Here is a 26,500-nt window from a genome sequence, read left to right on the forward strand (position 1 = left end):
CCTCCAGCTTCTTTATCTCTTCTCCCTGTAGCATCACTCTTGCACTTGAATCCCTCTTATTTATGGCGTCACCGGTGCGCACCGCGTCCTTGATGTCTTTCAAGCCCTTTGATCTCCTTGATGTGCGTCTCAGCCTGACGCATTTCCCACGCATGAAAATGGATATAGAGGTAGCCGTCGCGGGACAGAGAGAATCAGAATCAGAATCATCTCGGACTCACACAGACTCAAAGAGACTTGCAAAGACCCGCACAGGCACGCCCGGCTCGGGCCGGGCGTCGGACGGACATCACAGCACGACGAAACGCCCTGCTTGACTCCATGCCACGATCAAGCTCTGGGGCACATCACATCTGCGTGTCACTTGCCTGGGAGATTTGACAACGAACCTACTTACAAATAAAGAGAAACATCAAACTCTTTACATTCACACACGTATATTCCGTCTTGCTGTGGCTAATCTTCATTCCTCTCCTTTCTAGGGCATACCTCCACATCTCTAGTTTCTCCGCCACCTGTTCCCTGTTCTCACTACAGATCACAATGTCATCTGCAAACATCATGGTCCAAGGAGATTCTTGTCGAACATCGTCTGTCAGCCTGTCCATGACTATAGCAAATAAGAAGGGGCTCAGAGCTGACCTCTGGTGGAGTCCCACCCCCACCTTGAATTCCTCCGTCACACTGACAGCACACCTCACAACTGTCTTACAGTCATGATACATGTCTTGCACCGCTCTGACTTACTTTTCTGTCACTCCAGTCTTCCTCATGCAATACCGTAGCTCTTCTCTGGGCACAACCCGGGCCTCGACCGATCCGGTATGGGATTCAGGGGTTTGATTCACATACGTATTTGTTTTGGCATTTTTTTACGTCGGATGCCCTTCCTGACACTGGCTTGTGCCCCCTTGTGGCTACATTACCAATTATATCTTACTTCAGTACACTCAAAATATTTAAAGCCTTTGCTTCATATTTGATGATGATAGCACTTATGACCCCCGAAAGATCCAGTATTTCACAAATTTTAAATCGTTTCAATTTGGTTTAGCAGGCTTCAGAATCGTGACGATTGACTACACGGTTGTGCAGAAAACGACAAAACCATCAGCGACAAGGAAATTGAAAAAGGTAAAAAAAAGGATGCTCACTGGGCACTGTTTGAAAGTACTTATGCGTTATCTAAGAGGATAATAGGGTTACGAAAGGTGCATGTGTGACCACATCCGGGAGAAGCCTGGCAAACGGTGTGTGTGTGTGTGTGTGTGTGTGTGTGTGTGTGTGTGTGTGTGTGTGTGTGTGTGTGTGTGTGTGTGTGTGTGTGTGTGTGTGTGTGTGTGTGTGTGTGTGTGTGTGTGTGTGTGTGTGCGCGTGTGTGTGTGTGCGTGTGTGTGCGTGTGCGCGCGCGTGCGTGTGTTTGCGCGTGCGTGCCTGCATGAATGTGTGTATGTGTCTCTGTTTGTATGATGAATATATAAAATATATAAGTCTTCGTATTTATCAAAAGGAAAGTTACAGGTTATTTTTATTGTCGAGCTTATTGCTGTCGCTTCTGTATGGGTAATTCTTTCATCCGACATTTCCTAAATGCAATCCTATTACCAAATTACTGTGCGCCGTGACGTGTTATTTCAGCGCCCATAACATGTTTTGAGCATTTTGGCAAACCATTGACGAAATGATGCTGTAAAACAAGGACGCGTTCACAAGATAAATACGGTTTTGAAGACAACATGATTGCGGAAATAATCTCAGCATTGAATGTGCTCACGAAGCCTCTTGCTGGTAAGTGTTTCTCAGTTTATAGCTGTGACCAAATAAAATAAAAACAAACTAATTTAAAGAAGTACAGATTCATAAAATTAGATTAGCCGATCTTCTTCTTTATTAAATTCATAGAGTTGTTTGTTCTGCAGCCAGAAGGGTACACAAGCCAGTGTTTTATTATGGCGGTCCCAAGCCCGGATAACATTACAGAGGGTTGTATCAGAAAGGGCATCCGACGTAAATTCTACATCCTGCAGAATGAAAAAAGAAAACATTTTTTAATAGTCTAAAGAAGGGTGTTGTAAAACAATATTTTGCTGCCGCGCCTATTCGTCCTGACTCCGCTGCGCTGTAGCGTCTTTCTCTACTGAAGGAGTCTTTCTCCGAGAGAACATTGTTATCGGTAGTTGTTGGCATTCTTCCTTTTTTTGTCTTTCTTTTTTTTGAGAAGAGAGAACATCTCATGGAGCAAAGCCAGTGTGTTTGATTTTATTCTGCTTTATTTGCAGTGTTGTTTCTTTTCCTTTGTTTGTTTGCACATTTGCATGCCATTAATAAATATAAATAAATCTCAGAAAAAAATCTGCGATGCACTGAAGCCGCGATACGTGAACCGCGAAGTAGCGAGGGATCACTGTATATTATACGTGCATGTGTATGTGTGTGTGTGTGTGGCGTCACACGTGTGTATGATTTTGAAGTGAGTCTGTCAACCCTTTCATGTCTTTCAATTCCTTGATGTCCTTGATGTGCGTCTCACCCTGACGCATAGCACACGCTTGAAAATGGTATAAAAGGAGCTGTCGCGGGACAGAGAGATGGGGCGAACCACGGGGCAGAATCAATCTCAGACTCATCTCGGACTCACAGCCTCAAAGAGAAACATCAAACTCTTTATTGGCGAGCTAGCCAGGAGCATTTTTTCCCTCCTCCTCAGCCCAATCAACTCTCCAAATGGAAACACCCACATTTCCCAGCCGCCCGTGAACCCGGCATCTTCACAGCAAGACCCCTCGAGCCGAGCTCCCGATCGGCCACCACCACCCGTGGGCGCCCCGACCCCACCGTGAAACCTGCCGCACCCTGATTGGCCAACATTGTTCAATTCGCCTGGCGACTCTGCAACTAGCTGCATCGTATATGTCCACGATCGCACATCGTCGGACATCGCTTATGTCCACGATCGGACATCGTATATGTCCACGATCGGACATCGTCGGACATCGCTTATGTCCACGATCTGACTTCGGGAAGACGCTTCATGGCCGACACGGCCGCCGACGTCAGCGTACTTCCTCCGCGTCCTGCGGAGCACCATGGCAGCGCGATCATCGCCACCGTCGCCGATGACCGGCCTGTCAGTGGCCGGCAGCATGACCAACCCCACGCTCCTTCGTCCTCACAATCCCTCATCGATTCTCCGACTTGACCGATCCCAGCCGAACAACTCACGGTGAGAAGACCTTCCGGCATCGACTCGACGGCCGCGAGGAAAGTTTCCATCGATCGACTCAAACTGGCAGTCGTTGAGCACTCTTTGCCGTGCTCCCCCGTACAACGACTTCAGGCACCACGAAACTTCCTCGGCAACCACCCCACCGACGCCTGCCATGCCCGGTGACCGTCATCTTGCCTGGCCTCACCATGTCGCAGAATGACTTTTGTTTTTATTTCTTTTTCCTTCATCGCTTTCACCGACTTCGGATCCAGGAGGGGAGCCCTGTGGCGTCACACGTGTGTATGATTTTGAAGTGCGCCTTTCAACCCTTTCATGTCTTTCAATTCCTTCATGTCCTTGATGTGCGTCTCACCCTGACGCATAGCACATGCTTGAAAATGGTATAAAAGGAGCTGTCGCGGGACAGAGAGATCGGGCGAACCACGGGGCAGAATCATCTCAGACTCATCTTGGACTCACAGCCTCAAAGAGACACAGCTCGCAGAGACCTGCTCAGCATCGCACGGAGTCTCACAGCACGACTTGCTCGACTCCACGCCGCAATGAAGCTCTGCGCATCACCTGCCTGGGAGATCTGACAACGAACCTACTTACAAATAAAGAGAACCATCAAACTCTTTATGTGTGTGTGTGTGTGTGTGTGTGCGTATGTCCAGTATGTATGTATGTCCAGCGTGTGTGTGTGTGTTTGCATGCGTGCGTGCGTGCATGTCTGTATGTATGCCAGTCGTAGTTCTTTCAATTCTGCAAACAATTAGAAAGACAATTGCCAGAAATTCCAAAACAGTTGTAAGGTTTCTTGTCACCATCAAATCAAAAAATGTCGACAAGAAGTACTGTTTGAGGCCGTTTACATTGTTGGCGAAAATCTTGAGGGATCGTTTATTAACCTTGAACGAACCCTGACGATTAAAAACAACATTGGCTGGTGCTCACATACAGTACTTGGAAAACTTTGTCCCAAATAACACAGAACCGTTTTAGTTATTTCATGTCTCATGACTTAGTTTTTGACAATGAAAATGACATTTTAACTCCTTTGTATTTTTTATGGCATTTATTTTGATTTTTGTAGAAACTATTTTTAATTGCCCTGTATAATGAATTATAATCTGTGGTCATTTGTAGATCTTTATTTAGTTGTTTAGTTTATGAAAGGGCTGCATAGAAAGGTGCATATTGTTACGTGTTAAGATGCTATGGGTGTTTTGTTTGCAGAGGTGTCTGGATGTAATGCACAAACCTCAAAGGAGGAGGCGCTTCTGTTAGCACTGCGGCAGAACAGAGATGTTCTACTGGAGCAGCTACACAGTAACAACAGTCTGCAGGCGGCAAGGAGACTCAGAGACGATGTGTTAGTTGACGCAAGCTGGTTCTTAAAGGATACAGATGATGTGATTTGGAGCTTTGTCCAGGAGTGTCTGCTTCAACTGCTCAGTTTAGCACGCCACCTTTCTGCTGAACTCAAGCTTTTCAAGCAGGCACCTGCTCCTTCCGCCAATATACGCACCCCTGAAATGGTTCCCCCCTTACCACCAGATGTCCTCAGTTTCTCTCAACAGAAAACAGTTGGAACAGCCCTTCAATTTGTGGTTTCTTTTGGCCTCTGCCCATTCTTGGCTCCAGGAGTAGGTGTGCCACTAGGTCACAGGTCTGCATTTGGCGCCATGGTGGAAAAAATGGTATCTGGTCAAACTACTGTTGGAGCAGCGCACCGGCTTCTGACAACAACAAATATGTTGCTGTGCTTGGCTGAACTGTCTAGTCTTGCCACACTGGTGTTTACTCGGCACCTGGGAGATATGATAGCGGCACTCTGTCAGCTCGGATATCAGCCACAGAAGTCCAAGATGACAAGCAGCACAAAGGATATTCAGGTAGTGCATCCTCGTGATGGTTTATTTGCTCTCTTTGATTGAATTAGTCTCTGTAAGGAATAATTAAGGAAATCATCATTACCCAAAGTGGCCTGCTTGAAAATGACTGATGTATTGGATCACAAAAGCTTGTAGAATGGTGTGTCTACTGAATTGCACTGTGTGTTGTAAATCTGCAATTTTTCTGTCAAAATGTTGGCACAGGATGATATTTTTTTTAATCTTCAGGAGCTGAGTGAGGAGGAACGGAGAAAGAGTCGTGACCTTCTCCACAGCCTTCTGGTAAAAGTGTATCAGCCAGTCGTTATCAAGGAGCTCCTAATTTTACAAGGTGGAGCCAAGCAGGTATGCCTGAGTCTTGTTTAAATAAAAAAAGTGACTGCACGGTAGATTAGTCAGTAGTACACCAGTTTTCTGGTCGGGGTCTCAAGATGTGCTCTGTTATTTGCTGGCGACTTGTCCAGGTTGTACACCGCCTCTTGCCTAAAATCGGCTGGGATAAGTTCCAGCTCACCAATGAGCCTCTGATGACAATATTATGCAGTGTAGAGTGTAGATTGAACATGGCCGGGTGGCTGAATGGACAATCTGATGACTCTTGCATAAGTTTGGTCCATTAGGAAGCTCCGGTAACTCCAGAGGCACAGGAGTTCCTAGCTGGCTGAGGCGTCTTTGTGGTCAGTTACTATCTGAGCGTCTGATGCAGCCTCATGGGGTCCAAGCTGTCGTCAGAGCCATTCTGGAGGGAAGCACAGGTGAGTGAGTGGCAGATGATGAATCCTCGAAACGCCAAATAGAAATGCTCATTGAGCTTCTTTATTTGCTACTGCTTATGTCCTCTACTTGGGTCAGACTGGAAGAAATGTGACAGTATAGCCAAGATTCTCACAGCATGCCCCCAACAGTCTGAATCAGCTGACGCCTACTATAAGCAAATCTGTTCTCAGGTCAGTTTACACACTCAAAACTACCGGTACGATGAAAATGATGGGACTGAAAAAAATCCCTCATGTCGCACCATCATGGAAACATTAACTCATTCACTGCCATTCCCGAATTTATTTGGGAATTGAAGATATGATGTGGAGCAGAAAATTTGTTTGGCTTTTATTTTTTCTTGCAGGGGGGCAACATTGCCTCTGGCAATGTTTTTCCCTCCCACGAGGTGGCAGCATTTGCCTTTTGCATAGCCGCCCTCACTTGCACCTCATATTACTCCAGACCCATATATTTTAGGAATTAATTCTTTTTTTCTGATTAAAGAAGAGTCTAAGGTTTTATACACTGCATTGAATGTTTATGTAGTCCTAAAACTCAATATTCTGTGGGTCCTGGAATTTGAGTGAAAATAACAAAAACCCTGACACTGGAGTGGACACATTTTTACACGTGTCATTTCATTAGTTAATCAAGCTGAATTGTAATTGAACCGTTGACATCATTTCGGGCAGGTGTCGGAACCTTTGGCTGGCGAGACAAATATTGCTCTTTTGATGATTACAACTGGCTTGAAGGCTGGAAACTGAAATATAGTGTGTGTGCGTGTGTGTGTGTGTGTGTGTGTGTGTGTGTGTGTGTGTGTGTGTGTGTATGTATATATATATATATATATATATATATATATATATATACAGTAAAGTCTCGTTATATCGATATTCAAGGGAGACTTTACTGTATATATATATATATATATATATATATATATATATATATATATATATATATATATATATATATATATATATATATATAAAGAGGGTTGTGTCAGGAAGGGCATCCGACGTAAAAGCTTGGCCAAAACAAAAATCAAAAATGTCGATCAAACCTCTAAAGATGGCGGACACTGATTTGCTGTGGCGACCCCTTGAAGGGAAAAGTCGAATGGAAAAGAAGAGGAGAAGATATATATATATATATATATATATATATATACACACACACACACAGTAAAGTCTCGATATATCGATAGTCCCGGTTATATCGATATTCAAGGGAGTCCGAAAAAATATCGATATAACCTGGACTATCAATATATCCGACCCTGTTTGCATGTAATTTTCTCCGTGCGTGCATAGAAATAGTATCGATATAACCGGGACTATCGATATATCCGATATCGATATAACGAGACTTTACTGTATTTCTATGCATGCACAGAGAAAATTACATGCAAACAGGGTCGGATATATCGATAGTCCCGGTTATATCGATATTTCTTCGGACTCCCTTGAATATCGATATAACGAGACTTTACTATATATATATATATATATATATATATATATATATATATATATATATATATATATATATATATATATATATATATATATATATATATATATATATATAGTAAAGTCTATATAAAAAAATAAAAAAAATCCTCGTCTCACCCACCATGGGTGGTGTCTGTCCCCATTTCAGCTCGGGTCCTCTACCAGAGGCCAGGAAGCTTGAGGGTTCTGCGCAGTATCCGTGCTGTTCCCAGCACTGCGCTTTTCTGGACCGAGATATCCGATGTTGTTCCCGGGATCTGTTGCAACCACTCGTCGAGTTTGGGGGTCACTGCCCCAAATGCTCCGACCACCACAGGCACGACTGTCACCTTTACCTTCCAGGCTCTCTCCAGCTCCTCTCTGAGCCCTTGGTATTTCTCGATTTTCTCATGTTCCTTCTTTCTGATGTTCCCATCACTCGGGACCGCTACATCCACGACAACGGCTTTCCTTTCCCCTTTATCTATGACCACGATATCTGGTTGGTTGGCCATTACCATCTTGTCAGTCTGTATCTGGAAGTCCCACAGGATTTTTGCTCGGTCATTCTCCACCACATTGGGAGGTGTTTCCCATTTTGACCTTGGGGTTTCCAGTCCATACTCCGCACAGATGTTTCGGTAGACTATGCCAGCCACCTGGTTATGGCGCTCCATGTAGGCTTTCCCTGCCAGCATCTTACACCCTGCAGTTACGTGTTGGATTGTCTCAGGTGCCTCTTTGCACAACCTACACCTTGGGTCTTGTCTGGTGTGGTATATCCCTGCCTCTATGGCTCTGGTGTTCAGGGCCTGCTCTTGGGCAGCCAGGATGAGTGCCTCTGTGCTGTCCTTTAGGCCAGCCCTCTCTAGCCACTGATAGGACTTCTTGAGATCAGCCACTTCTGCTATGGTTCGGTGGTACATCCCGTGTAGGGGCTTTTCCTCCCATGATTGTCCCTCTTCCAGCACCTCATCCTCTGTTCCCCATTGTCTGAGACATTCTTTGAGTACATCATCCGTTGGAGCCTTCTCTTTGATCTATTCATTGAGCTTGGATGTTTCATCCTGGACAGTGGCTCTCACACACTAGGCCCCGGATCCTTCCTTACGGCTTGTGTACAGTCTCAGGGTGCTGGACTTGGGATGGAACCCTCCGTGCATGGTGAGGAGTTTTCGGGTCTTAACATCCGTGGTCTGAATCTCTTCCTTTGGCCACCTTATTATTCCTGCAGGGTATCTGATCACTGGCAGGGCATAGCTGTTTATTGCCCGGGTCTTGTTCTTGCCATTCAGCTGGCTTCTGAGGACTTGCCTCACCCGCTGGAGGTATTTGGTCATAGCCGCTTTCCTTGTTGCTAATTCGAGGTTGCCATTGGCCTGTGGTATACCGAGGTACCGAGTATACCCCTTCAGTGTGGACTACCTTGCCCCTCTTAGTCACCATCCGACTACATTTCTCCAGCCCGAATGACATTCCGATATCACTGCTGTAGATCCTGGTTGTGTGGATCAGGGAGTCTATGTCCCTTTCGCTCTTAGCATACAGCTTGATGTCATCCATGTAGAGGAGGTGACTGATCGTAGCTCCATTTCTGAGGCGGTATCCATAGCCTGTCTTGGCGATTATCTGGCTGAGGGGGTTCTTTCTGTGCTTTGCTCATGTATTGATCCATGTGTCCACTTATCTTAGCCGCAATGATGCCTGACATGAGCTTCCATGTTGTGGAGAGACAGGTTATTGGCCGATAGTTGGAAGGAACTGCACCCTTTGAGGAATCCTTCATGATCAGGATTGTTCGCCCTTCGGTTAGCCATCCTGGGTGAGTCCCATCCATCAGCAGCTGGTTCATTTGTGCTGCTAGGCGCTCGTGGAGAGCTGTGAGTTTCTTTAGCCAGTAGGTGTGGACCATATCCGGGCCTGGTGCCGTCCAGTTTTTCATACCTGAGACTCTTCCTTGTATAACTTGTGGTAACTGGGTTCTGTTCAGGGAGGTTGCTGTGCTCCTCTTTCAGAGTCACCAGCCATTGTGCACTGCTGTTATGTGCGACCTCCTTCTCCCATATGCCTTTCCAGTATCTTTCAGTTTCCAGCCTTGGAGGGTCTGCTCTGCTGTTAGAACCTTGCCACTGAGCGTACACTTTCGCAGGTTGTGTTGCGAACAGCCTGTTTATTCTTCTGGCCTCATTCTTTCGTGTACCTCTTTAGGCGACTGGCCAAGGCCTGGAGCCTTTGTTTGGCAGTTTCGAGTGCTTCAGGTATGGTTATCTGCATGTACCTCTTGGGTATTGGCCTTTTATTCACACCTCTCTGGGTCTCCGGCAATTGACTCACATCTTGGCCTTGATCTTGGCCTCCAACCGTCTTTTCCATGGTGGGTAATGAATCTCGTGGCTCTCATGGTTGCTCTTGTAGCCAAGCATGTCTAGGATCACTGATGCTGAGGTGTATATCAGCTCATTGGTGATCGTTCCGGTCGGGATCGTTCTCAGTGCTGCATTCACAGTTTCCATGAGACTTTCAGGTGGTACTTCACATAGCCGTTGTAATCGGTGCCTTCGTTGCCCAGTTTTCATTCTTGCCATGATCTTATCTCTCAGGTCATTTGCTGCCTCGCTCAGCATTTTATTTATTGGGGCTGGCTTCCCAATCTCATTATTCATTGGGGCTTGCCTCCCAATCTCTGGTTGAACCTCTTCCTGTGATGTGGCAGCCTGGGGCCCTTCACCTCGGAATTTGTGTTGTACCTCATCAATCTCAAGTTGTGATAGCAATTGCCGTTTGTGGATATTGGAACACTGAGCTAATAGTTGTTTCGTGGTCAACCGTGACTGTGGGTTTCGAAGTAACTATTCAGCCCCCATTCTCCGCATGTAACCCCTCTGACTAGGGTTGCTTGAGTAGTAGCATTCCAACAGAGCCATGTTATCGCATCTCGTCCATCTCCGCTTTGTTCCAGTAGCCCATTTTTCATCAGGGTGCTCTGGTTCCCCAGCACCTGACGCAGACCTTGTTTGGCCGGGCGACGTCTGAGCCGGCATGTCATTCCATTTATTGTCTCTCATCTCATTGTATGAGGTAGGCATTAGCGTGAAGGGTCTTGCCCATGTCATTATGCTCATTTCTGCTCATTTTCTCTGCCACAAGTGGGATTCGAACCCTCGTCTCCCATATGCCAAACCGATGCCTTATCAACTGAGCTATCCAGCCGCTTTTATATATATATATATATATATATATATATATATATATATATATATATATATATATATATATATATATATATATAAAGAGAGAGAGTTTTATATATACAGTAAAGTCTCGTTATATCGATATTCAAGGGAGTCCGAAAAAATATCGATATAACCGGGACTATCGATATATCCGACCCTGTTTGCATGTAATTTTCTCCGTGCGTGCATAGAAATAGTATCGATATAACCGGGACTATCGATATATCCGATATCGATATAACGAGACTTTACTGTATATATATTATGAAAGGCGCTTACAAATGTATTATTATTATTGTTTCGTCTGTGTAAGCTCTCAGTCATACAGGAGTGGTCCATCATTTATTATGGTCCATCATATTATTATTGTTATTATAATTATTATATTAACTACCCTCGTCTTGATGCATGAAATTTATTGATTTGTATTGGTGTAGCTCCTTCAGCTCTTGCATATCAAGGACAAGCTTACAGCTCAACAGTTTCAATGTGTGGCCACAAGGGCAGCCCTCAACATGCTGCAAGAGAAGACCAGATTTGCTCAGCCATACTTGCTGGTTCCTCTGATGAGTCCTCTCTACCGCTGCATCACGGCTGCTGGTCAGTGACAATTCCAACACGTGTGTATGCCCAAAGATTTCATATTCAATCGATAAATTTGTAAAGTCTGTCATACAAAGGGCTACGGCCAGTGATGCTGTGATGTTACTCAGTACTACGTGACTCCAAAATGTGCATGTTTTCCATTTAGGATTCACCAAATATGGATTCAGTCTTGAATAGAAATTCCCACCGGATTATGAGTTCCCAAATGTGATTGTTATATTTATTTTTAAAATGTTGTCCAGTTATGTTAAGTCAAATCTACATTTTTTTTAGATAACAAAATAATTACATCTAAAAATATCCTCCATTGTTTTCTTTTTAATAAAAACAAACCTTATTCATAAACATCACTGTTCAAATACATTTCCAGTAAAAATGGTGTAGGGCTGTAACCTTTAATGTAAATATACTCAATTTGCGATAACTTGTTTTCTATTATGGCGTTTTATCTTGAGTTCGTTACCACCAGTTGAAGAAGTCATGTAGGTAGAGACTTGGTATAGTATGGGCCTAATTTACAACAGATTAAGCCTTTGTCTGAGCGACACTGAGCAACACTGAGTGACACTCTGAGCGACACTGAGTGACACTCTGAGTGACACTCTGAGTGACACTCTGAGTGACACTCTGAGCGACACTCTGAGTGACACTGAGTGACACTCTGAGCGACACTCTGAGTGACACTGAGCGACACTCTGAGCGACACTCTGAGCGACACTCTGAGTGACACTCTGACAAAGGCAGAAGTATCCGCCGAAACATGTAAGGTAATTGAACACCTAAAAAAAATCACTGTCTGTAAGAAAATAATGTGTTGTAAATTAGATAACAAGTAGACCGGATCAACGTCACATAACTATATGTCTGGGCCTACTGTGGTATTCCATTAGTTATTTTATTTTATTTTTTAAACATGTACAATGGCGGCACCTTGCTGTCCACTTGCTGACCTATAAGTATGCACCTGTTTCAATTGGAAAAATGCCAATAAATGAAATACTGCCTGTTTTTTTCCAGCTGTTGAGGACTGCCAAGTTGCTGTAGAGGAATGGGAGATGACACAATGTGTGGAGGACATTAACAAGGTCTATTTGTCGAAAATTGTCGCCGCAGTGTGGGTCATTAGAATGAAATATTTTTTATGAGAAAAAAACTGGTTGTCTTCAGTTTATGATGAAGTTCAATTTCTATGACACTGACAAAACCTAAATGTGTATTAATGTTAGAACACACATACTGGTCTGTATTTCTTAGACAATGCAGCTGCACTTGACCATTGATGAGTTTATACCTGAAGTAATTTTGTTGTTTTACTCCGATGTCATGCAACTCACAGTATGCTTTATCTTCCAATTTCTTGTGGTCAGATTTGGGTTGTGGGCAACAGCCCTTCGACTCATCTTCTCAGAGCATTAGAAGAAGTTCTTCCAGTTGTCTTCACACTCTTCTGTTTTACCAAGCAGGGCGTCTGCAACCTACGGTACTTGTATTTATTTATTTTTTATCAGGACTGCCATGGCTGTTTGTGCTTGTGTCTTAAGGTCTCCCTGTTCCTCAAAATTTGGGGATGATAGCACATCAGTAAGAAGTTGTTTTTTGAACCAGAGTGTGATGGCTCAAAAGCAGCAGAGAAAATACATTGAAAACTAGTTGTTGGACAGATGCTTGTCGACACTCTGACCGCTGTTAAGTCACCAAAATCTCTGATTAACCTCAGTTGAGGGGCACAACACAGTTTCTGTCTCAGTTCTTCTAATTCTCAATGTGATGTGCAACGAAAATATGCAGAGGTTGAATTTGAGATTGATGTGAATTGATTTGGGAGTATTTTAAACTGTCTTTTGTTGTTTTTTTTATTATAAAACGAAGAGACATTCACTCGTTATTAAAAATGTTTTTAGATTTGAAAAGAGTTTTGTTCTTCAATGATTGATTGATCATCCAGTTTGTTTCATGTTCACACTGACATTTTGACAGTGGGACATAAAAAGACAATTAAAAATTTAATGACGAGAAAGTTCATGGATGAATGGATGAATAAATCGTAGGCGCATTCTATGCACATTGTGTCCTTTTCATTTAATGTTCACACAGACATTTTTTATTATCAGGCCAAAGGCTGAGCAGTTAAATGATGCATAAAGTCATGTCTTGGTTGCTCTGCTTTTACAATGCTCTCTGTTAGATAACCTTTAAATCATTTATATTTTCAAAACACCTTTGCATGACTAGTTTACATTCATCCATCATCCCACATTCACAGACTTGCAGAAAGCCCACTCTTCGAATGTTCTCGATGATAACCGCATTTATCACTGATTCTCTTCATTGTATGTCGCAACGTTCACATTTTGAGCTCCAGTGTTGGTTTCAATACAACCAAACGTGACAATTGGTAGCGTACCGTCAATCTCATCCGTTTTCACTAAAATGAAATGTGATTCTCCATCCATCTTATTGCAAGTTATGTACACCATTGCGTTGTCCGTGCGTGTGCGTGGTGTGTGTGTTTGTGTACTTTCTGCTTCACAGAGCCCCATGTCAGGATATTTTGCTGTGGTATCTGAGCAATGCAGAGACATCTGCCGTCCTATCGGTACTCAGGCAGCTCTCAGGTCTACAGGATCTGAAGAATGACGTGGCAACGGGCTTCCATTTTCGCCCCGGCAGCAATGGTGGAGTGCAACTTAGCTGCAGAATAGGCTGCAGGTGACCGATTGAGTTCTATGTGGTGGTCTTTGCAAAAGATTCCAATATGTTGACCTGACCACAATTTGTCTCTCAGTGATGAGGATGATGCTTTGTATGAGAAGCTGAAAGGGGAGCAGTGGAGGCTTGAATGCCTGACTCACCTGTTGGCTGAACTCAAGGACAGTGATGTGCCCGGAGATTTCTTCCTTGACCTGCTGCAGGTGGGAAATCCAGCGTTCTTTGATGATGATGATTTTTATGATTAAATCCAATTATTATTTGTAGTAGTAGTAGTATTCACAATGTGATCGTTATTTGTTCACTTCAATCAAACACGGACTGCAAATCCAGTCATCTTGTCAAAGTCAGAGATAACTATAATGCATCACCCAAGGCAGGAGTTTTCCTGATTCTATCCTTTAACAACCCTCACAACAAGAAGATCATTGGTTTTTACTGCTAATACCCTTTAGGTCACCGATGTAGAATGAACCACATGGGAAAGGTTACCTTACTGGTAGCAGCGATATTTCAAAGGAGAGTACAGCATGAACTGTATAAAGACTGGTTTGCACTGTGACCATCCTCAAATGAAGTTTTTTGTTCATTAAGTCCAATGCAATTCGTCAAGTTCAGTAATATTTATGAATGCTGGTCCGCGGTTGCATACGTGTGAGGAATACATTTTGTTAATTTTGCACAATCGATTTTCGCCAGTCTTTTCGTTCAACTAATGAGAACCAAGTCAACGACACAAGGGATAAATGCAGCATGAAGGACTTCAAATGTTTTTTATTCACATATTTAATAAATACAGTGATACATCAGCTTACGAACGCTTTAGCTCACCACACGGTCGAACAGCACGACGGTGGCTGGTTGACTAGTTTTCCACACCACTGTCTTTGAGTGCGGACGTGGTTTGTTATCGAGTGGAGTACTTTTCCTATTATGGGACGGAAAAAGACCCCACTAGAGGCTAGTATTAAGATGAAGAGGACACAAAACAAAATTACGGTTGAGCAGAAGAAGGAGATCATAGAAAAACACGAACGAGATGTGCGTTTGTGTGACTTAGCGTCACAGTACCAGTACGTTAAGTCGACCATTGCTACGTGTAGCTAAGGGCGTTTCTGTGTTGTCTAAACGCTCTCAGGCAATAGAAGAGGTTGAAAAACTTTTGTTGATTTGGATTAACGAAAATCAGCTAGCAGGGGACAGTGTGAGGGTATTATCACCGAGAAAGCACGGCAACTTCACTCGGATATCAACAAGAGGCAACCTGGAAGTTCGTCATCCATTGACAACTACCATCACAAAGGTAAATAAACCGACTTTATTATACCGTACCGTTTATTTCTTTAATTACAATACAATAGCACATTTGTTATACATAAAATAACGTATATTTTGTGTAGTTTTAAGGCTTGTTTAGTAGAAATGCATATTTTATGGGGACCTGGAAACAGATTCTTCTAATTTTTAATGGTTTATTATGGGAAATAAATGTTCGGCAAACGAACTTTTAGCCTTACACACACTTTCTGGAAACCAATTAAGTTCGTGAGCTGAGGTACTGTATTTCCAAAATGTTCCTCCAGGAGCTTACCAGTTGGACGTCAGCAGCTGTGAAAGAAGAAGAGAAGGCTGAACAGCACTTGGACATATCTTCCATGACACTCTTGGAGTTGGAGCAGGAGCAACAGGGACAGGTTGCATGTCAAAGCCACACATTGGCTTTGCTTCAGGTGTTAGCCATAATGGTGGAGTCCCTTCAGCATAATGTGATACTGAGGAAAACCATCCAGGTTTGTGAACAGTGTGCAGTCCAACAGATGCATCTGAAATGCTGAACAATCAATGTTAAATTATTCTGCTGCTTTGGGACAATGGCATATGTTGTATTTCATGGTAATGTTGAATTTTTCATTCCAAAGAAAGAGTCATTATTTGCCTCACAGCCTTTGTTTGTTTTAACAGTCGCATGCAATCTGTTGATTGTTTTGGGGTCACTGTATTCAGTGGAACTCCAGATTGTCACCGCAATCCTCTGCAATCTCGAGAAACAAGACGGAATACAGGCTTACCATTCTGAAGCCATCACATGATAAAACCAATTTCAGTTACGTCAAGCAAAACAGAAAGCTCGCCTGCAATTACAGTGACTTTTAAAGCATTCAATAATCCCTTACAGTTGGAGTATTCATGAATAAAACGCCACGATTCAATTCATTTCTCAGTTAATTTGGCGGGCAACATAGCTCTATGTTGGCATTTGTAATATGATCTTTTTGAACATAATAGACAGCAATTAAATGTTGCTGTTTTTAATGGGGGTGTAACACGAACACACACCAACACACACATCGTGGCTCTCAGGAAAATATCTTTCGTTCGGATTTGGCTCGGGCTAGAGGTGAGACAAGGAAAGCAGGCAACGTTGTGTCATGCTATTGGTGGAAGAAAAATATTCAGTGGTTGTTGTCAAAACAAAGAAGATGAAGGAAAAGGGTATTAAAGCTTGGATTATGTATTTGATAATCACAGTAAATATTTATTTGGCTTAAAATGTTGGGCGAACGCGTTGCCTGACACATGAAGAAACGTCTCGTACATTAGCATTACATTGTTGAATCAATTTATTTCTGTTATACTAACCTCTGGATTTTGTTATGTTGGTTGAGATAAAAGATAAAATACTTCTCCCCATGTTTCCCACATTGACAAGACAATGTTTAATGCCATTCTTTGTTCTCTGCAGGTGATCGACTTTATATATTCTCTGCTTCAGAGGGCATGCATCGTTTTGGATAAGGCGAATGGTGTTCTCATCGAAAACCCGATTGAAAACCAAACACTGAGTATGGCGATTGGCCTTGTGGCAACTCTGCTTTCTGAACCCCAGGTACTGCCTTTTGAGACACATATCCATATAGTCACTCAAATGAGAAACTATTTTGTTAAATTTAGGGCTCTTTAATACATTATGGTTATCAAGTACTGTAATTATTATTCGGGTCGGGACGTTTTCAATTGGACCACAATAGATCTGAACAGTCAACGTGATATTGACCTGCAGCAACTTTTAGAATTTTTGCATCTGACATCCCGTGTCTGTATCTACAGTACAATAGGAAACAATGACATATTGTATGTTAGTGCTCATTTTTCTTTCATTTTAGCCCTCACACTCACCAGATTTAATCGTCTGCTTCCCTAAATGGCGGCAGCTCTCGATTATTCCAGTCATGAAATGTTTCACTTGCACTTGTGTTATCCGCAGCTTTCCGCTGACATCTACTCTTCTATGTCAAGACTGCTTCAGCCGCTCACGACTCTTTCTCAACAACATCCAGAAGTGTTCATTCAGGAGCTGGCCTCAAATTTAAGAGCAGTCATTGCTACCCATGGTGCCTATCATCTCACCTCCAGCGCTTTCGGCTCCAAGGACAGCAACCTAACACCCAAAAACGATAACCTGCCATCAAATGAAAGAAGTGGGATTGAAACAAAGACACCGCAGATGTGTCCTCTGTCGCCTCGGTCCATCACGAACAAGCTAAAACAATCCCGCATCAAAGAGCCAACATCCTCTGAGCGCTCTGTGGCAGGTGAAATGTCCCATTCCCCGAAGGCCTTTTCTGATTGGCTGCTTGAGGCGTGTCACCCTGATGTTCCAACAAGAGCATTCGCACTGAGGAAATTGACCCAAATGGTGCAAACCAGACACCAAGAAATTGTACAAGCCCAGGAAAAAGTCTTAATTGTAAGTTGTGTGTTCTTAATTTTCCTCCATATAGTCACTGCGACGAACGCAAGTCTGTGTTTAAGAAGAGGTGCAAGTACGGCAATTTGACAGCCTCTTGTGGTGTATAATGAATGAAGATAAGCCCGCTCCCCCAGGGGCAACACGGATGATACGGAGGGACTTGTTAGTTGCCTTGCGCATGGAAGGAATATCAACTACTTCAGTATTCTCTTTTATTGACATGCCCCCACTCCCACATTGGGCAGCCGTTAACTATCTGTTCGGACAGCAGTACCTCCAAATATTGATTTTTATTGTGTATGTGTCGAGTTATGAATGTTTTTCCACATCGTAACACAAGGTTATCTTTATTACTCTATATCACTTTGCTGCTGTGAAATGTAAATTTCTCCACTGTGAGACTAATAAAGGCAAATCCAATCCAATCCAATTCCTAAGGGTGAGTTATGAATTATTCTTTTTGTAGTCTTGCCGTTCTTTACCAGTTAGATTTTTTTTTGTCTAGCTTCAAACACAATTGTGTACATCATCTTCTAGTGTCCAGTGTGTGGCCATTAATAAACCGTCCCATTCGTTTTCTCTAGCTCTTTCTTGAAAACCTGGATCATGAGGACTCCTTCGTCTACCTGTCAGCCATTCAAGGTGATGTAAGTTAACTGCCTGTTAACTCATTCACTACCATTCCCGAATTTATTTGGGAATCTAAGATCATGACGTGGAGCACCATTCCCAATTTTTGGGGGGTTTTGTTTTTTCTTGTGGTGCGGTGCGGTGCCAATAAAGCGTTGGTCAGACCGCTGGCGATGTTTGTCCTTCCCACAAGGGGGCAGCATTTGCATTCCTACAGCCGCCCCCATTTAGAGCTCAGATAACGCCAGACCCATATAACTTAAGAATTAACTCTTTTTTTTCTGATGGATGAATTGAATCTAAGGTTTCTTACACTGCATTGAATGTTTATGTAGTCCTAAAACTCAATATTCTTTGAGTCTTGCAATTTGAGTGAAAATGTCAAGAACCCTGGCACTGGAGTGGACACATATTTGCACATCGTCTGGCAGTGAATGAGTTAATGGAATTGTTAACAAAAAATTATTTTGAGTGTCTGTAATTCCTGATGCGAAGACGTCACCTTTACTATCTTTAGGGCTTGCTTCATTGGCTGATTTGTATCCTGAGAGAATTCTGGAAAGGCTCCTAAAAGATTTTCGACAGGGTTCTTCGCTCTTGACAACCAACAAGGACCACTCTTTGGAATTTCGACTTAAAACGGGAGAAGTCCTAATGAGGGCAAGCAGGGCTATGGGTGGGTGTCATCACCTTATTCTCTATTTTCTGTCTCGCTTCTTCACAGTTGCTATATATTGTTGTTAATTTCTCAATAGGTTCTTCAGGGAGTCCTGAAATTCAGTCTCAATTGGACAAGTATAGTTATCAAATAATATTCAAAACAAAGATGCGCATCATAGTTGCTTTGACAATACATCTTCATCCATAACTTTGATCCATAAAGCTGCCCTGAACATGAAGGCTCAACAAACAACAACAAACATTGAAGAGAATGTTGCGTTAATGGCACCCCAATTTATAAATGTTATCTTTGCTGGCTTGGGCAACCTCACTGCATCCCCTCCATTTATTTTGATCCTCCACCCAAATGACTTCTTTTCCCGTGTACTACATTTTCAAACCATTTGCAAGACTACTTCAAGGCCTGAGTTTATTGTGCCCTGTCAGAAAGTACTGTGGTTGCAGGAATTATGCTGTTGATGCTTGGCTATGTTTCCGCCAAAATGTAATGGGGTGTTAATTTGAACAATGGCTTGCCCACGTTACAAATCAGAAAGTAAACACGGATCCCTCTACGCAGCGCAGCACCTCGTGGGTAGCATTGTTACCCACTAGGTGTTGGAAGTTTCAATCTCGGTTCCTGCCTTCTTTTATGTTCTGTTGCGGTTTTCCCAGGTCACATCGGTTTTAAGATGTCAGGCCGGTTTTAAGACGTTTCGTCCGCCTTTCTTGAGTAATCTGAATACAAATAAGACTTTTTAGCTAACAGTTGTTGTGATATGCAACATGTTACATGTAACCACCTCATTGTCTTCCCTTATCCCCTGCAGGAGAGTTGGCACCCCACCTCGGTCGTCCCCTGATTTCGGTGTTCCTGAGAGGGACCAGAGACTCTGACCAAAGCGTCCGTGCCAGCAGTCTCTCAAACCTGGGAGAACTGTGCCAGAGACTGGACTATGCGCTCGGTCCGCTGGCTCAAGAGGTAAACTTGAAATAAATGCCAGTACTGTACCTTTATGTAAACAGATGGTCATCATTTAACATGATTGCAAATGCTTCCACAGTGACAGGATGCAAATTTGTGATATTCTGGTTATCATGAATCACTTCTAATACTGCAGAACGACTGTTGCAAATCTCCATAGCAGTGATGTGTCTCACTTGTGTGTTGTTCAGCTGAGCTCCTGTCTCACTGCTCTGATAAAGACAGAGAAAGAGGCAGAGGTGAGGAGAGCCGCCATCCATGTTATCACTTTACTGCTTCGGGGCCTCAGTGACAAAACCACTCAGGTACAAACATACGCAACCATTTACGTAGTGCATGCATTGTTGTGCCCCCGCCAATGAAATGTTCCCAAAACTTGCAATTTTTAATTCACAACGGGTTATTAGATTAGATTAGATTAGATTAGATTAGATTAGTCGTTATTAGTCTCACAGTGGAGAAATTTACAATGCACAGCAGCAAAGTGATGAAGAGAAAAGGAAAAACAAGAAGTAGAAAAATAAAATATTGGAGCTGCTGTAAAGGCAGGCAGCCACTCTCGCGGGGCCCTCTTGAAGTCAAAAACAAAAAAAAAATAATGGGACTGCAGGGCAAGTATAGTGGTACTGCATGTGAAACAAGCAGCTTTGACTGTCGCAAACAAATGTTTTTGTAATCGATGATCCCATCATTTTGACGAGGCGGGGAATCTTGCCACCTTGTGGCTCGGAGTGGGTGTGCCAATACCCTCATTCGTGTGTATGGACACCCTTTTTTTTGTGTCAGCTGCTGTTTCTTTGTACTCGGCAGACTATCATTCAGTGTCTCAGTTGCAGTCAAAACACACTTGTGTTCCAAATTTCCTTATACGTGCTTCCTTATACGTGGAATTGTAGCACACATGTAATGGCATTCCGTAGCCTCCGTCTACAGCAGGGGCGTCAATCTCATTTTTTGCCAAGGGGGAACCATTAGATTGTTTCATCTTCTCCACATATTACATTCATAACGCATAACTAATTCATGAATAACTAGTTTTCAAATCTGAAGTCAAGAATAATGATTGTTGTTGTGGTTTACATACAACAATTTAAAAAATTGGTTCGGACTTTAGCAAGCATTAAGGCACTTGATGTGCCTGATTTGCTTTTGAGGGCCTAATAAAATAATGTGGCAGGCAAAATTTGGCCCCCAGGCTTTGAGTTTGACACATGTGGTCTAAAACTTTTATAAAAGCCTATTCATCTTGATTTTGATCTATCACGATATTTATTGCAATGAATCATTGCCCAGCTGTACAAAAAAAAAGTTCAATCGACCCCCAGAAATATTGACAGTTCTGGTTAAGATATGTTCAATAGCTTGACAACAAATTTGATTTTGATTGCAGAAGCATACTCTCAAAATGCAAATTGTAGGCATAAAAAAAGCTCCTCCCATAGCCATCCCAGTCATGTCGCAAAAGGACTCCATTGCCTGTTATGTTAATTCACAAAATAATTTGGGAAATACCATAACAACACATTCTCTCAACACTAGTGTGTAGTGGAATTCAATTTACTCGTGAGAACAATTTATTCGAGATCTGGTTGTGTAAATTATCAAACCTTTGCATGTGACTGTGAAGCATGAAATACACTGTTTTTTATGCTTCGCAGATACACCAAAATATATAAATCACTTACTGTACTTGGGGCGGCCCGGTAGTCCAGTGGTTAGCACACCGGCTTCACAGTGCAGAGGTCGGTTCGCGTCCCGGTCCGGCCTCCCTGTGTGGAGTTTGCATGTTCTCCCCGGACCCGCGTGGGTTTTCTCCGGGTCCTCCGGTTTCCTCCCACACTCCAAAAACATGCATGACATATTGACCACTCCAAATTGTCACTAGGTGTGAGTGTGACAGTGACTGTTGTATGTCTTTGTGTGCCCTGCGATTGGCTGGCGACCAATTCAGGGTGTCCCCCGCCTCGTGCCCGAAGACAGCTGAGATAGGCTCCAGCAACCCCCGCGACCCTAATGAGGAATAAGCGGGACGGAAAATGAGATGAGATGAGACTGACTGTACTTGGCCATAGTTGGATGTCATTATATCGCGACTTGGATGTTATCGGGAGGATGTTCCCTTGTTGGAATTGCTATAAGCAGTCTTTTATTGGATTGCATTGGATTGGATGTACCTTTATTCGTCTCGCAGTGGAGAAATTTCCATTTCACCGCAGCAAAGTTCTGAATTTTTTTATTTATTATATATAAATTTATTACATGGACCTTCCAACGTCACTGCTACGGTGCCCTCGAACTGAACATTTTCAACATTGATGCCATGTGACGATTCCCAAGCCCTTATTGGACATCAGTGAAAACCAAGTAACAAACAAAAAAGTGCTTTAAAAAATCACTCAAACTGAATTTTATGTTTCTATGATCAATTGAGTCCTCTTGAATGAAAGTTGTCAGTCAACCAATTATGTACATGTGGGTGGGGGGCCAGAATACAGTGATACCTCCGTTTACGAACTTAATTAGTTCCCAGAAAGTGTGTGTAAGGCAAAACCTTCGTCATTTATTTCCCATAAGAAACCATTAAAAATGAGAATAATCAGTCGCACCTGATTATAAGCCGCACCCACCACATTTTAAGAGGAAAACCGATTTTGTACATCCACAAGCCACACCGGTATATAAGCCGCATGTGCCCACATTGAAACATGTAACACAAACACAAAATTAACCCAAACCCGACTTCAAGTCCCGCGAATGAACCTAAATGTCCTTCATTACACAGTCCACAGTCCAAAAATCACAGCCGGCAAAATGAACGGAAAATGATACTTAAGGTTTGATGCAGACCTGCAGAGTCCGGGTCCTGTTGAAAGTAATCCAAGGGGAAAAAAGTGTATATTTCCAAAGGTAAGGGAGGGAAAAATATATATCCACTATTGTCCGCCGCGTCCACAAACAGTGGTCAGCGATAATTTTAATCTTTCGCAGAGTTCAAACAGGTCAAACTCCTCTGTGCCAACGTGCAAAAAACAAAAACAGGGTCTGGTCGAGCCTCTGCCTTCTCTCACACACCGCCGCTGGTTTTTCTTTAACCAACTTTTTACCCCCTCTTGACCTTTTTTTGTCTTTACCGGTCCCCACTTAAACCCGTCACCCCGCGTTTGTTCCGCCCCTCCTTTTTCATTCACCCGTGCAAAACATATCAGAATAGGTGTTTAAAATAAATACATTACAAAAATGTATAGTTGCAAATACATATTATACATGGGTTACACATATTTACAAAGAAAGACGGTACACCGAGAGAGTTTTCAAATTTTTAATAATAATAATAATATAACATTCATCCCAAATGTAGATTCTCTTTTCGTGGCGATTGTTTTTGCTTTCAGTCTGATCTGCACAGTCGAAACACCATCTGCTCTCTGTGTGTTCACCCAGTCTTCTCGAAGGTTTTCCAGTTCGGGCCACCTGCTTTTATTACCTCGGAAAGCTTTTTTCATCTTTTTACATTTCTCCAGTTCTTCCCGCTGCCGTTTCCAGCGTCTGACGTTCATGCCAAGTTTACGTGCAGCAGCTGTGTTTCCTTCTTTATCGCACTGCTCGATTGCTTTTAGCTTGAAATCTGCGTCATATGCCTTTCTTTTTACATTTTCCATGATGAGGGTATGTTCACACAAATTTAATTTATGCACAAGACAAGACGATGCAGTCTTCCTCGATGTATATATTCCACCGGTCTAAATCTTACCTTTTCCACTCGAGCGCCGCTGGCGGCCGTTAGACGAATTACATAAATTGGCAGCATCACTGAATAAGCCGCAGGGTTGAAAGTTTGGGGGAAAAAGTAGCGGTTTATAGTCCGGAATTTACGGTACACAAAATATACCTTATTTTATGTATAATAAATGTGCTGTTGTATTGTAATTAAATAAACTGGACTGTATAATAAAGTCATTTTATTTACCTTTGTAATGGTCATTGATGTAGTTGCCTCTTGATGATAACTGAGTGAAGTTGCCGTGCTTTCTCGGCGATGATACCCTCACACTGTCCCCTGCTAGCTGTTTCTCATTAATCCAAATCAACAGAAGTTTGTCAACCTCTTCTATTGCCTGAGACTGTTGATTAGACAACACAGAAACACCCTTAGCCACACGTAGCAATGGTCGACTTAACGTACTGGTACAGTAACGCCAAGTCACACAAACGCACACCTCGTTCGTGTTTTTCTATGATCTCCTTCTTCTGCTCGACCATAATTTTCTTTTGTGTCCTCTTCGGCTTTACACTATCCTGTGGTGGGGTCTTTTTCTGTCCCAAAAAAGCAAAAGTATTGACTCCATAACAAACCAAGTGCAAAAAAAGTGGGTGTGCTAAACTGGTCCGCCAGCCACAGTGGCGCTGTTAGACCGTGTGGTTTGGTGTTCTTCCCCCGAAAACTAGTCAGCCAGCCATTGTGGCGCTCCGTGTGTTTTCTGAAAAGTAGTTCGTATGCCAAGATTATATTCTCCCTAATTTAATGGTCGTATGGCAAAAGGTTCGTAAGATAAAGCGTATCACTGTATTTAGAGAAAAGGCATGCATGCTCTGAGAAAGAACATGAAACCTCCCCGCAGAACCTCAGAATTGTAAGCCAGTGGTGCAAACCATTCCTCCCGGTTGCCCTCAGTGAATTAAGTAGCATTATTGATTGTTTTATTATTCAATCACCGATTGGTACTCATTAAAACCTTGACCACCCGCTCCCAAAACAGAAATGTGACGAGCGGCTCAGGTGGGGGTGTGGTTCTGATCTTTGACCGGGCTCTGTCATTAGTGAACAGCAGCTGCCGTGCACCAGCTGTACGGGGGTTTAATGATACCCAGTGACATGAGAACAGAAACACATCACAAAGGTGAGGCGAGCTGGTGACACTCGCGTGGAAGGTGAAGACTCATGTCAGGATTATCTCATTGCACAAAAAGCATTGGAGCTGGCTTCACCATAACTTACCAGTGTGACTTCTATCACTTCTTTTTGTGTCCATCAGGTCCTCAGTGACGTTTTGTTAGATTTGTACCGAGCTCTTAAGTGGGTGCTTCGATCCGACTCTGATGAGGTTGCCGTGCTTCACGCTCAGCTGACACTGGAGGAACTGGATGATGTGATGCGACGCCTCATCTTTCCCAAGCAAAAGTTGGAGAAGAAGATAGTTGTCCTCCCCTGAAAGTTAGATTTTTACTGTATTACTTTTTTTCTTTACTTCGACCACGTTGCTTCACGCCATGTGACATTGTCTTGGCCACAAACCTACAGAATCACAGTGCATCAGATTGCATTTTAATAAGGACGAAGGGATCGACAATGTTAGTCAGTAAATTCATTTGTAGTGTAAAATAGATCCTGCAACGTTTTATTCATCCTGTCTGAGGCTGAAGAAGAGTCCATATGTTTATCATGTATGACTTCATTACCCTTTTTAGCAATTCTTGAATATTTGGAATGAGGGTTGAAAAATTCCTGAAAAAAGAATTTTACATCAAAATAATGTAAGATATAAGATATTAATGGCTTTCATGGAAATTAATCAGGTATTTGTAAACATGTATGTCAACATAAATGCTGGGTCAAAGTGTGTTGAAGCAGAAATCTTGGATGCTTGAGTTGCATGCAATCATGTAAGCTATTGTATTAAAGGACAACCGACGTCTCCGGACAAGTTGTGTCCATAAATTGTAAAATGGCTTCAAATGACTTCTACTGAGCGTATTTTACAAAGATTCCACCGCATATAGCTATATTTTACTTTTTAAGACTTGCACTGAATATTCTGGAAGTCTTGGTTTTGAGTTGGTGACGAGTCCGTACGTGACGTCACTAAAGGACCCCACTTAACCGTAAAAAAGACGCATTGTAGCGGTCCTTCTATCACGTCAATGTATTTTGCTGTACGTGTTTGGTCTGGGGACCTCGTGCTGCACCCAAAAGCCGCCAGAAGGCCAGAAGAGGGCGTCCAAGCGCTATATAAGGAATTTATCAGCCTGTGTAAACGGAGGTGGCCACAGGATGTCGCCATTTTGTGCCTTTTTTTTGGGTGAGAGATTTTCCCCCAATGTTGCCTCAAAATGGCACAAATAAATTCTTTAATCAATTGCAAACATGTCTGCTTTCCTCGTCAGAACTATTTGAATCATATTCATAACTGGATGGGTAACAAGAAACATATTCTCCGAATCTGAAGCCATTGTTTTGATTCACTAGCAATGCAAGACGTCTTGGCGTGACATCACGAACTGGGGGCGGGACTTTCTGAAAATGCCCAATTCGCGGCTCAATTTTTTGCAGATTTTGGACACTAAGTCATTTTTATTGGTGTTTTGCATTTGACTAAAAATATCATACTGTTTTGGATATTTTAGATGCTATAAAACGTTTTCTGGTGTCAGTTAAAAAACAAAAAAGTGACGTCGGTTGTCCTTTAAATACACACACACGCAAGCAAAATGTCCTCTGCCACACATCATCTGTGCTGTATGTCATGCATATTAGGATATTTGACAATAAAGCTGACTTTGACTTTGA

The 26,500-nt window shown here is 42.8% G+C and overlaps 1 protein-coding gene across 2 annotated transcripts; it reads left to right on the top strand.

Moving 5' to 3' along the window:
- The first annotated feature begins 1,430 nt into the window (after window positions 1-1,430).
- On the top strand, window positions 1,431-26,500 carry tango6 (transport and golgi organization 6 homolog (Drosophila)). 2 transcript variants are annotated; one of them, XM_088997540.1, is made up of 18 exons: window positions 1,431-1,788; window positions 4,448-5,106; window positions 5,335-5,451; window positions 5,714-5,861; window positions 5,959-6,053; window positions 11,032-11,194; window positions 12,218-12,285; window positions 12,568-12,680; window positions 13,733-13,909; window positions 13,986-14,112; window positions 15,493-15,699; window positions 16,653-16,796; window positions 17,175-17,657; window positions 18,245-18,302; window positions 18,808-18,966; window positions 19,781-19,932; window positions 20,127-20,240; window positions 24,969-26,500. In XM_088997540.1, exons 1-18 carry the CDS (start codon window positions 1,737-1,739, stop codon window positions 25,143-25,145), a joined length of 3,213 nt encoding a protein of 1,070 aa, XP_088853666.1. In that variant the 5' UTR covers window positions 1,431-1,736; the 3' UTR covers window positions 25,146-26,500. The 2 variants fall into 2 exon arrangements, with proteins under 2 accessions (XP_088853666.1, XP_088853668.1); XM_088997542.1 differs by lacking the exon at window positions 1,431-1,788 and having other exon boundaries at window positions 4,785-4,911; window positions 4,995-5,106.

Source organism: Hippocampus bargibanti, linkage group LG05 (genome assembly GCF_051943395.1).
Source record: "Hippocampus bargibanti isolate YZ-2025 linkage group LG05, ASM5194339v1, whole genome shotgun sequence".
In the NCBI taxonomy this organism is placed as follows: domain Eukaryota; kingdom Metazoa; phylum Chordata; class Actinopteri; order Syngnathiformes; family Syngnathidae; genus Hippocampus; species Hippocampus bargibanti.

Excerpts from the sequence above, each read along its gene's own strand:
- tango6 (XM_088997540.1), top strand. The coding sequence starts at position 1,737 with ATGATTGCGGAAATAATCTCAGCATTGAATGTGCTCACGAAGCCTCTT. Across the intron at positions 5,862-5,958 it reads CATTCTGGAGGGAAGCACAG|ACTGGAAGAAATGTGACAGT; the intron begins GTGAGTGAGTGG and ends TACTTGGGTCAG. Across the intron at positions 11,195-12,217 it reads CCGCTGCATCACGGCTGCTG|CTGTTGAGGACTGCCAAGTT; the intron begins GTCAGTGACAAT and ends GTTTTTTTCCAG.